The 13,158-nt window shown below is 37.7% G+C and overlaps 1 protein-coding gene across 1 annotated transcript in view; it reads right to left on the bottom strand.

Moving 5' to 3' along the window:
- Window positions 1-372: 372 nt before the first annotated feature.
- Window positions 373-13,158, bottom strand: part of RNF125 (ring finger protein 125) — a 31,739-nt gene continuing 18,953 nt past the window's right edge. Inside the window, exons 5-6 of the mRNA XM_024580447.4 lie at window positions 4,350-4,457; window positions 373-1,677 (exon numbers count right to left, since the gene is read on the bottom strand). Coding sequence (XP_024436215.1) covers window positions 1,591-1,677; window positions 4,350-4,457 — 195 coding nt within the window. The 3' untranslated portion in view covers window positions 373-1,590. The remainder of the gene's footprint in view (window positions 1,678-4,349; window positions 4,458-13,158) is intronic.

Genomic DNA, 13,158 nt, shown 5'->3' with positions numbered 1-13,158 from the left:
CAGAGGCACATGCTAACTTGTGCCGTGAGTCTGCAATCAGTAATACTAATACAGACTGTGGGAAACTCCAGAAGCCCTAAGACCAGGTTCTTCAACAGGTAAATTTTAAGAAAAAGAAAGAAGAAGGAACATGTAAATTAAAAAGGAATGTAAATGCTCTCCAGTTTCATCCATGCTGTTGCTGGAGAGCATTATGCTAAGTGAAATAAGCCAGGAGGTGAGGGACAAATACCATATGATCTCACCTTTAACTGGAACATAATCAATAGAAGAAAAAACCTAACAAAATATAACCAGAGACATTGAAGTTAAGAACAATCTAAGAATAGCCAGAGCGGGGGGGGGGGGGGGGGGGGCGGCGACAGTGGGAAGAGGGGATTACAGGAACTACTATAGAGGACACATGGACAAAACCAAGGGGAAGGGTGGAGGTGGGGGAGGGAGGTGGGTTCACCTGGGGTGGGGTGGAGGGATGGGGAGAAAAGGCATACATCTGTAATTGAATAACAATAAAAAAAAAAAAGGAATGTTATTATATGTAATAACAATTTTAAGAGGATAAGATCAAAAATTAGTGTGTAGAGATACACACTTGGGTAACAGAGTACTAAAGAAATGCAAAGAGGTGATTAACTGTTGAAATTGATGAAGGAGTTCCTTTCATGGGGCTGGGGAAGAAGGCTGTGAACTGTCACAGGACACACAGAGGACATCCAGGGTGGCTGACAGAGTTCTAAAAGAGGGTTTCGCGATCACAATGTAATGATCCAAACATTTCCTGTTTGGTTTTCAGTATTTATCTTTTATAATTTTTCTAAAGGGTAAAAGAAAAGTAACATCAAAGCCCTTTGGGTTTTCTACTAAAAATTATGGAAGTGAATACTTCTATAAATATCAGCTGATGATTCTTAAGAAATTGCCTACATTATAGATATATTTCTAAATAGTAAGCTACAAATATTTGAAAAATATAATATTAAATTCTTATGTGTGCAGTTATAAAAAGTAAAAGAACTAAGCATACGTTCCTAACACAAAATTAATTTTGTTACATTATGTTATAACAATTGGGTTAAATGGACTTCATTGATGTCCAAAATTTTCCTTTCCCACCATACAAGGTAATTCATGTTATTCTATTAGTGATTAGAACATGAGCATTGAAACAGATTTCATATTTCCTTGGATGTCCACAATTTGTTTTACTTTCCACCTTTTTACATAGAACAGAGATTAGTTATCTTGCCCAACCGTGGTGGCGTTTAGTCATACATAGCAGTACACACAGTGTTATCCAATTGGCCAGTAAAGATCCTTCACCCACAAATCCTAGCCTTATGTTCTCTTTCATACATTAATGGCTAATGGAGACTATTTTTTGTTAAGTATCTAAGAAACTCAGGAACATGAAAGAGACTTAAACCATCAAAATGAAAGCAGTTTTAAAATGCAAATAACAACAAACATGGACAAACATAACTGTTGTACATTTCTTCCCATCAAACATTGACAATTTCCCTCCAACTGTTCAAGCAGCATCTTAACAAGTGGTGCGATTGTATGATTTGCTTCCTTTTCCTTTCAACAACATTATGTGGTGTTCGAGTGATTCACATATTCCAGAAGTGACCGGTCTAATACCCTTCGAATAAGAGCTTCCTCAATTATATTAAAATCCTACAATTAAGAAAAATAATAAGAAACATACAATCAGAGACAGTTTTCACAAACTGAAAGAGGATAGTCATTGTAATTCCTCATTTTGCAGGAAACTAAAGCCCTAAGTTTAGTGACCTGTCTGAACTTCCACAAAAAAATGTCAAAGAACCTAGGACTTTTGCTTTGGGGCCAGTTCATTTTCTACTTCATTTTACTGCCTATGAATTAACCAGTTATTGTCGTAGTAAAATAGCCCCGATTTGGAATTTAAAGCTTTTTAAGCATGATCTAATGAGTAGTTTTTCGTCAACATTACAAATACTGGTCAGAGAGCTAGGTTCCACATAAATATGTAATGTGGAGTAAAGTTAAGACACTTCCACATGATTCACCAGTGGTACTACTGGATATCTATCTGAAAACTGCTGAAAACAAAACTCTCTTTCCTTTCCTATGGTCAAAATGGCATTCAAAACTTTGTCAGCACATTCTGTAGACAAAACAAAAACTACTAAGAGCCCTATCCTTGCAAACCATCTCCTCTTCCTCAAAAAAACTAAAAGCTAAAAGAAAGAGAGGAAGGGTGGGAGGGAGGGGGAAAAAAAGGCAAAAAAGTAAACTCTCTATTTGAAGTCCATTCTGAAATATAAAACCAAAAAGACAAATAAAATTCAAAAGAGAGCCATAAAGAATAGAAGAGCATAAGATTTGGGGCTTGATACTGGTTGTTTCTTAGGCAATTTATTAACATTTGAACTTCAGATATTTCATACCTGCGTGAGGTATAATAACAGTGCTCCCTTGACAGAAGTTGTTACAAGGAATAAAATAAGATAATACACATAAAGTGCATAGTGTAGTACTTGGTAGCTGAGGAAACAAAAAAAATCAAAGAATACTGTGTTAACCTCACTTCCATGTCAAGAATATGGTTTTGAGCGGGTGGAAAGTATTCTTATCAAAGTGGCTTCATCCTAACCAGCCCTGAATTGGTACTTTGAAAGATGTTCTGAGTGGACTGAATGTGCACAGCCAGAACAAGTAATGGAATCAATCTGGCTTTTATTTGTTCAATCATTTTTTATTGTTATTCTATTATACTTGTCCCAATTTTTCTCCCTTTGCCCTCCCCTGCCCGCTCCCACAGTCAATCCCCAACCTGTTGTCCATGTCCATGGGTCATTCATACATGTTCTTTGACTAGTCCCTTCCTTCTTCCCACCACTATCCCCCTCAGCCTGGCTTTTAGAACATCTTATGGAGCTGAAAGAAAGAGGAAGCCTCACGTGCTGTGAAAAATGAGAACACATAGACCAGAACCAGGCTCTGTTGAGGCCTTGTGTACTTTGGACCAGATGACATCATTTGAGAGATGGAGCAGAGGCTACGCAGCCTCTGCAGTGTAACTTGTTCAATTCCTCAAATATTCCTTATACCCCATTTGTTCTGTTCCATCACAAATTTGCCTAGCCCACACTGCATAAATCACTTTACATGCATTATCTCATTTAATCTCAAAAGCTTTGGGGAGTAGGTGTTTTTATTCCCTTCACTTTACAAATCAACAGAGAGGCTCAAAGGTTAAACGGTCTGCCCAAGGTCACATAGTTGTGACATAGCTGTTACTTAAATCCAGATCAGAACCTACGTTGTTCCTTGTATTGAATCTGGATTAATTATAGCATGCAGATCAGAAAGCAAGGAGAAAATTTTCAAATGACAGTTTTTTAACAATTATTAAATTCTATCTTGAAATAGAATTTTTAAAAAAGCCAGGAGAAATTATATGCAAATTAGAATTGGCTGTTAACATGTCATGTATTTACATAAAAGTTAACAATAAAATATTCTATTTCAGAGCATGGCTTTGGTGATTTCCCCCCATAAGGCGGCTAAAAGGGACTCAGAGGACAATACATTACCCTCACATGGCAACATGTGGACCAAAGAACAACAAAGGCTACGTTAACTTTTTGTTTATTATTCTCATTTCTGATCATGGGAAAATACTCGTAAGTATTAGGACTATTCATACAATACCTAACTTTTCTTGCATTTTACAAAAATATAATGAGACTGGCCATGAGTTGTTAGTTACTGATAGGTAGGTGATGGGTATATGGGGGTTTATTATGCTATTCTTTCTACTTTTGCATAAGTTTAATATTTTTCATAATAAACTTCTTAAGTTTAAAAAAGTTCAATAAGTGAGTTTCGTGTTTTATAAAATTTAAATTAAAAATAATGCCTGAATGTCTTTCTACATTGATAATGTCATATCTGTTAACATCCATTCACTGTGCAATAAAAGCAACTGGAAGCAGAGCAAATTCTCTGAGTCATTTCATTACTGATGTGATTTTATCTCACCTATATGTTTGCAAGTTCATAAAAATTATAACTACATACAGAGTAGAGTAGAAACTAAAATAATCTGAAGGTGAATCTGGCTGCTTATACAATGGATAATTATATAGATCACAAAGAAAATAATTTTGTCTAAGACAGATAACTAATATTAATACCCAAATTTATTTAAAAAACTGTATTTTTATGATTTCTTATTTAATGCTAATACTTAACACTCTGGCTACATACGTATTTCTTCCTAATTTTGTCCACCAGGATTACAAAGGTAAGCTTAACACAGACAGCATAAAGACAATGGAAAAGGAAAAATATATACTTACTATGAAATCGTCATAAAACAGAGTGTGACTGACTTGCAGATGTCTTATTAAACTGCCATTGAAGCTGTTTGAATTCTCGTTAGGCATTAAACGGCAAAGTGGACAGAACTGGAAACATACAAGACCAGAGTTCAAGAAAGAATTTAAAACAGTCATTAATGTCAGAATTAAATACCGCCATTTGTGACAACATAGATGGGCCCTGAGATTATGCGAAGCAAAGTAAGTCAGAAAAAGCTAAGAACCATATGATTGCACTCATATGTGGGACAAAAAACCGAAACTCATAGACACAGAAAACAGTATGGTGGTTACCAGGTGGAAGGGGGGAGGGAAGTAGTAAAGTACAAAGGTGGCCAAATATATGGTGACAGAAGATGATTTGACTTTGGGTGGGGGGCATACAATACAATATACAGATCATGTATCATAGAAATCTATAGTCGAAATCTATGTAATCTTATTAACCAATGTCACTTCAATAAATTTAAATAAAATACCATTCAATAAAGTGAATTTTAACTTGAGGAACCTATTGGCCATACCTCAGTATTATGTTTTAAAATTGTATAAACATTAAAGCAACATTGAACAAATAAAACTGCATTTACTCATATGCATTTCTTGCATATAATTATTTCTTGCATATAATAATAGCTATTATTAATAGCTATTATTTTCATATTTATGAACTGATTAAACAATATTACAGTTAGTAGATGCAATGTAATATACTTATTGCATTAATAATTATTACATTAGTTGTCTACCTCTTGAAGTAAGTTTTTTGTATGTGGATATTTTATCATTACAAATGGCATCATCTATAGTGTTTATTCTTGGGGGGGGATTACCTTCGTAGGATAAATGACCAGAAATGGAGCTTTGTAGTCAAAGATTATGAACACTTATGGTTCATAATATCTACTGCTTTAAAGCTTTTAATTGCCACCAGCAATATAGATTATAACACACCAGCATCAGTTATTAGTATTTATATGTATTTCCCCAATTTAATAGCCATTAATAACTCTTCAACAAAACCTTTCATTTTGAAATATTTATAAACTCCCAAGAAATTGTGAGTTTTCCCAAATGGTAACATCTTACATACTATGGTACCTCATCAAAATCAGGAAATTGGCATTAACTAGACTACAGACCTTCCTTAGGTTTCACCAGTTTATGCATGAATTCATTTTGGCGCACGCATGTGTGTGTGTGTGTGTGTGTGTGTGTGTGTGTAGTTCTATAAAATTTTATCACACAGATTCATATAACCATTCACATAAGATACAGAAGTGTTCTGTCACTACAAAGGAACTCCCTAATGCTACCCGCCTTGACCTCTTCTCTCCATAACCCTGGTGTCCACTGATGTTTTCTGCCTCTACAATTTCATCATTTTAACAATGTTATATAAATCAAATTATTCAGTATTCATCTTGTGAGATTGGCTTCTTTTCACTGAGCATAATGACCTTCAGATGCATCCAAGTTGCTGCATGCAGCAACAGTTCCTTCCTTTTTATTGTTAGTGGTAAACAGTCCAAGGTATGGATGTACCACAGTTTATCCATTTACTTTCTGAAGGACATTTGTTGTTTACAGTTTGGGGCCGTTACAAATAAAGCTGCAGTGACTATTTCTATACAGATATTTGCATAAACATGCTTTTATTTCTCTAGGATAAATTTCCAGGAGTCTGACTGTTGGTCATGTGGCGGTATTATAGTTAACTTGGTAAAAATCTGCCAAACTTATTTTCCAGAGTAGCTATATAATTTTACATTCCACCACCAATGTATGAATTATCCAGTTTCTCTACATTTTTGCCAGCATTTGGTACTGTCAATATTTTTTTATTTTAGTCATTTTGATAGATGTGTAGTGGTATTTCATCATGGTTTTAATTTGCATTTCCCCAATGGCTAATACAAATGACTCTTTTAAATGTACTTTATTACATTTTAACCTAGGTTTGTGTTTTTTTAATTCCATTTCTTCATGTATTCACTTTTTAAAATGTGAAATGCAGAATCATTACTGACTGCCAAGTATGTGTTAGCATTAAATTAGGTGCTATTCTCAACTGATCCTCACAACAATCGTTAATTATTACCCTTATTTTGCTGAGGAACCCAATTTCAGGGAGGAAAAAAACTCGCTTAAATTTATATCACTGCAAGTATCAGAACTGAATGCTGGGCCTCCAAAAGACAATCCAATGTTCTTTTCATATTATAACAATGCCTACTTTATCAGTTTAGATAATGTCTTTCTTTAAATTTAAATGAGGTCTTCCTGTAATTCTTTTCTTTGTAAAATTTATTGAATTGAGAGAGAGAGAGAGAGAGAGAGAGAGAGATTGATTTGTTGTTCCACTAATTTATGCATTCATTGGCTGATTCTTTTATGTGCCCTGACTGGGAATCCAACCCGCAACCCTGGTATATTGTGCCAATGCCCTAACCAACTGAGCTACACAATCAGGGTTCTTTTCTTTCTTATTGTTTTATGGAGCAGGGCAGGGGGAGGTGTGTGTGTATCCTGGTTTTAATAAGCTCAATTTCTTTAAATAAAGTCCATTCCTGAATTTTGCTCTACTCCATTAACCCTTAAGTCTTAATTTTAATAAAATTACAACATTTAAATTACTATTGCTTTATAATCATTTATGATTTTCTAACGCACTAGCTATCTTGGTTAAATGGCAATACTGGCTATCCAAGATAGCAGGTAATCTACCCTGGGACCCCTATGTAGTAATGAGAAAAACGCTGAGAACAAGAAATAGTTTAACAGAAAAGTTAACAAATTTTTGTGGTGCAGAAACAGTAGTAATAGAAATGTGTTCATTCAACACTTTTATTGTGCCTCTACTATGTGCTAGGCACATGGAATATGCAATCCAATAAGATAGGGTTGTTTTGCATGGCCTTTGAAGTCAAAGAGCCTGGAGTTCAAAGCCTAACATCGGCTGTCTGACCTTCAGCACTCAAGTTCCCTCTTCTGTGCAATGGAGATACTACCATCTATCTGGTAGAGTAGTTATGATGTTTAGAGATAATATCCTTAATGGGATGAGTACATTATTAGGTATTTAATAAATGCCATATAGTTACTACCATTTGATCCCCATCCTTAAATAGTTAGAGTTCCCTGAGGGAAGAAACTACATGTGTCCCATTCATTCTTGTAGTCTCAGTACCTGGAAAATAGTTTCCAATTTCATTCCAGCCTCTCAATGACTTAAGCTTGGCAAGTAATTAATCTTACCTATAAAAACAAGAATTATCTCTGTTTTTGCAGGGCTCTTGGTAGATTTAAAGTAATACATTATGTAACATTATGAAGCTCAGTAATTATATTAGTCCAGTCCATGGCACAAATAATAAATGGTTACTATTATTTTACTTATGCAGATACTTTCGGTACAGCACAGCAAGTGCTAAATTCAAGATATGAACTGTTCAAGACCTGAAAAGGGAATAATGTTGCCTAGAAAATCAGGAAATGATTCAGCTGACGGAGTCTTGAGGAATGAGTCAGTCATGCTACAGGAGGGTCATTACAGGCAGAGGAATCTGTGGGAAAGGCAAGGAAATCCTAAAAGGAAAGAAAAAGTCTTCCAGTTCATACCTGTTCCTGTAACAGAGTAACTGGGCCAGTTGAGGATGGGGGAAGAAGAGGTCATGCGAAGGTGATACACAGAGTCAGATGAGAGCCCTTTTTCAACTATAAACCTCTGCTTCTGTTCAATTCTGATACAATCACCTTCTCTCCCCAGGGGATTTCTTGTCCACCCTCAGGAATCACTGTTACCAAATTTAGAATGACTGACTTCAGCATCATATCCTTTAGATGTGGCGGGACAGAGAAAAGGTTGAGAACTGCCAAGGTAAGGGCTTCTGAGAATCCATAAAATGTACAAAAATCTGATAGGAACATATGGCCTTGGATTATCAGTGTACTAGATGTTAGCATCTAATGTGGGTACAGCAGGATACATTTGCCAAAACCCATCACACCAAATACCAAAGACACAGAATGGATCTGATGCTGCTCCATGGATACCTGGAGCCAAGCCATCCTGTCCCAGTCCATCTGAACTGGTCCTTATCAGCTTTCTCCAAATGACACCCCTCCGTGACCCCCTTAAGGATAAGGGTAATAACACTGAGAGAACACAACTGATGGGGACAGTCAACCTTCCAGTTCATCAAACCTTGCTTTCCCCCCATTTTTGTACTGTTACAGGGGATCCCATAGAGAATATCTTTCTCAATAGAGGTCCTTGAAACCCTTCATTGTGATGGAGGTATATTTTATAGAATATATCCTATATTTTATATTGTAAAAGTTGAAATCTCTTTCTAAAGTGTGTACATGACTGATTTGATAAAGAACAGAAAAATTGGATGGGAGAATTTCTGATGGCAAATGCCATTTGGGGAAGGAAATTAAAGACTACTGAATCCAACAACAAAAGAAAAGAGATATGCATTGAAAATAATCACAGGTAAATACATAACCAGAATCAAGGTAGGTGCTTAAAAGTAAATCTAATAAAAAACTTTCTCACTTGCAAAACACCTCTGCACATACACCGTCTCTGCCCAGTTAAGTCAGATACTACCCACAGAAATAAACTGTAGAGATGAGTAGTTCAGGGCCCTGGTCAGGTAGCTCAGTTGGTTAGTGTTATCCTGATACACCAAGGTTGCGGGGTCGATCCTATCAGGGCACATACAAGAATCAACCAAAGAATGCATAAGTAAGTTGAACAACAAATTGATGTTTCTCTCACGCTCTTTCTCTCTCTCTAAAACCAATAAATAAAAATATTGTTTTAATTAACACAATTATTAAAACAAACAAACAAAAAAAGAGATGAGTAGTTCAGGTTATAGACACCACAGTTTGTGTTCCAAAGCAATGAAGTCTCGTCCTTTCCCTTAAGGAATGCATCTCTGGAGCAAAGCATAGAATAAAAGACTACTAGAACCTTTGACCCTGGGAGAATGGAATTACATTTTTTTTAATATCCTGTTTTTCATATCACTATACCTATTATGTGCCAGGTTCTCTACCAAGAACTGGCCATTGGAGTGCTGAACAAGGGAATTAAGTTCCATGACTTCCTGAACCAATTTAGAGGGAGAGACAGACATGAAATGAATACAATTACAAATTGTAATAAATAAGACAAAAAGAGGGAGAAAAGCAAGAGCCAAAATTAATTTGGGCGTTGGAGGAGCATCCTAAGGAAGTAAGATTTAAGCTGAGTTCTAAAAGATAAATAAGAGCCAAGCAATGAAAGAAAGAGCACTCTCGCAGAGAGAACAGTCAGAAATCACAGTTCTTGCTAAAATATCTTCTCTTTACCAGGTAAAATACCAAATTTCTCTCAAGCGGTCTCACAATTCAATCTGAAGCATGCTGTTTGTGTCATTTGCCTCCTTTGAGTCTAAATTCCACTGATATGTCCTGGCTGGTGTGGCTCAGTGGATTGAGTGCTCGCCTGCAAACCAAAGGGTCACCGATTCAATTCCCAGTCAGGTCACATGCCTGGGTTGCGGGCCAGGTCCCCAGTTAGGGGCATGCAAGAGGCAACCACACATTAGTGTTTCTCTCTCTCTCCCTCCCCCTCTCTAAACATAAATAAATAAATAAATAAAATCTTTAAAAAATAAACACACAAATTCCACCAATATAATTTTTCAAAAAATTAAACATGGCAGAATATAATTACTGAATGACAAAAAAGAGATGTTGGTTTTTATGGCTACATATGAGAGAAAAGTCAAAGTTCCCCAATGTTCCTAACCTACCACTCCAGTTTTGAGCAACTCAGGAAGAGATTATTTCTTTATGGTTTGATCTCTGAATTATCCGATTATTTCTAGAAGGTAGAATCACTTGTCCAAGTTTCCAACTGCCATGAAACTTCCTACACCGGGTAAATCAATGATGTCACTGATTTTTATCTGCAGTCAAAACCGTTCAAAGCAGTAATTCCTTGCTAACTTCCACGCTAACCCAGAATGAGCTTCAGACTCAGCCCTCTTTGCCCAGTGCTTCCACATGTGTGTTTCAACCATGCGTCCCCACTGGGGATCCCTAACCCCATGAGCTTCAGCCATGCTACAGTGTCCACCTCCAGCCTTTTCACAACCTCAGCATACATCTTACTCCTACTGGCTCTACATCCTTCACAGTGACATGAGTCTCAAGCTTTTACTCAAGAATAAAACACCAACACAGGAAACCTAAAGGTCTTCTGTTCCAGGAACCATCTCTAGATGGCCCCAGTGTATTACAGAACCACAAATCTTCTGAATAACCTGCTCCTGCCTCAAGGCCATAATAACACCCAGATCTTGTGGTAAAATTTTACCACTAGACCTCCCCAGCTCCTCCTTGCTTGGGTTCACCAACTATGAGAATACAAGGATTCCTCTGAGAAATTTCCTCTACACTCTACACAGAGGCAAAGGTGGCAGTAACCCACCATTATCCCCTCCACTCTCTCTTATTTATGGGATAAACACCATGTAGCAAAAGAGGGCTTAGTTCATATGCCTGACTCCTTTATTACTACCCTGTGAAAAAGCCATCATTACATGATCATCACCATTTTGCAAATGATGAAACAGAGGCAGAGAGATTAATGGGATTTGCTGGAATTTGCACCAAAGCTTTTCTCCTTCAAAGCCTAGGTTTTTAACCACTAAATTCATGGGCAATCTGATCCCGTCATTTCTGGTTTATTTCTGTCCCTAGGTTAGCTCTCTTCAACGACCTAATTATGGAAGACCTAGCTTCCATGGACCTCCTTCAGTGGCCCAATTTAGGAGCATGTGGACTGGATTTCTGCTGGAGCTGGTACACAGTACAAATGGATGCACCAGTATGTGGCCTGCCACAGACTGCTGCTATGATGAAGTCCGTGGTCCAGCAGGCCTGGTGTTCCTCCAGCCAGAGCAGCACCCTGGGTACTACTCCTCAGGGCTTAGGCTGTGTCCAGACGCCTTTTTTTTTTCATCCTCACCTAAGGACATGTTTTTTCACTGTTTTTAGAAAGAGGAAGGGAGAAATAGAAACATCGGATGCGAGGGGATAGTCCATGCCACCTGACCTAATGTTTTATTTCTAACTTCTTCCCACTCCCCAAGGACCTATTATAAAACTCTAGCCCAGCTGTGGGGGACCGTTCCAAGCGTGGGAAATGTGGCTTAGCCCCCACTCTGAAAAGCCAGTGGGGAGCGAGGTTGGCAGGCAGGACCCACGTCTATGGATAAATTCTCCAGCGGGAAATCAGGCCTGCATTGTACTTAAACTGCTATGAGACTTGCTCTTGCTAAAAAAAAAAAACCTCTCTCACCCTGAGGCAGCAAATGTTTACTGAGTATCTTCATCTTCCTAAAATCTGGGCTAGACCTTCCAGGTGTGGAACCTAGCCGTTAGGACCACTTCTCCCTTTACATTGCAAATGTCCTCCTTTGATGTATTCAGCGACACCCTCTCCTGTGTCTGCAAAGATAACCACCCAAAACAAACCTTTGTATAGTAAAAGAAGACCTTCTTTGATGTAAGGGGCCAGGGAAAACCAATAAAAGCTTGGTTGAGGCAAGGGTAGGCATGCTCCCCCCTTGAGGGAGTGGCCGAGGAGCTCAGAGGCACTCTCCTCTTCAGAGAGTGGTTGCGGTGATCCTTTTCCCCCACAGGACCTCTGTAGTCCGTGTGTATGTGTATTGGAATACTGAAACCTCAAAAGCAGATCTTGCGGGCGGAGATCAGTGTCACCCAGCTCCTCCCATAGAGCAACCTGAGCAGGTAAAGCCCATGATAATCTCCCCTGCTCCCCCTACACCTATCAAGCTCCTAGTAAGCCATCTCAAGAACTAAGTGCCCAGGCCATTAGAACCAATAATAAATACCTTTGACTGGGTTGTGTGGCTTTCTCATGAACTTGCTAGTAGAGCACAGGGGTTCATCATATAGGCCCTGGAGCCAGACGGTGTTTAAATTGTGGCTCTCCGATTTACCAGCTGTGTGACCTTACAAGACTTAACCTCTCTGGGCCTTACTTTATCATCTGTAAGATGGGGATAGTAGCCACACCTATCTCACAGCACCGTTGTGATGACTATGTGTATCTATCTGTCTATCTAACATACTTATATTTCAATCCATCCACTTCCCAAAAGGATTCTATGGGGGGAAAAAACCAACACCTAAAACCCAAATTTAAAAAACTCATATATAAATAAATGACACACATATTTATGTGTGTGTATATGTGTATATATTTTATGTACAAATATATGCACACATACATATAAACATATGAAATATAAAACAACTAAAATTCAAAATAATCTTCAAGATATAATTTTGTATCTGTTAAGTGTGGGTAATTTTAAAATAAATGTATACAATTTTGGACAGGTTAAAGAAAAAGGAATTTACTTATAAATTGCTGATACAAATATAAACTAGCTCAAACTTTTGGGAATGTATTTTATATTTCAAGTTATTAAAAAGTTTGCACTCTTGGCCCTGGCTGGTGTGGCTCAGTGGATTGAGCACGGCCTGGGAACAAAAGGGTTGATGGTTGATTCCCAGTCACGGCACATGTCTGGGTTTCGGGCCAGGTCCCCAGTAGGGGGTGTGCAAGAGACAACCACACACTGATGTTTCTCTCCCTCTCTCCCACTCCCTTCCCCTCTCTAAAAATAAATAAATAAAATCTTTTTTAAAAAAAGTTTGCACTCTTGGTCCCAGAAATACCAATCTAAGAAAT

The sequence above is a fragment of the Desmodus rotundus genome, chromosome 10 (assembly GCF_022682495.2).
Source record: "Desmodus rotundus isolate HL8 chromosome 10, HLdesRot8A.1, whole genome shotgun sequence".
Taxonomy (NCBI): Eukaryota; Metazoa; Chordata; class Mammalia; order Chiroptera; family Phyllostomidae; genus Desmodus; species Desmodus rotundus.
The sequence above is the reverse complement of the archived record's forward strand: the minus strand, read 5'-3'. Positions and strand labels throughout refer to the sequence as shown.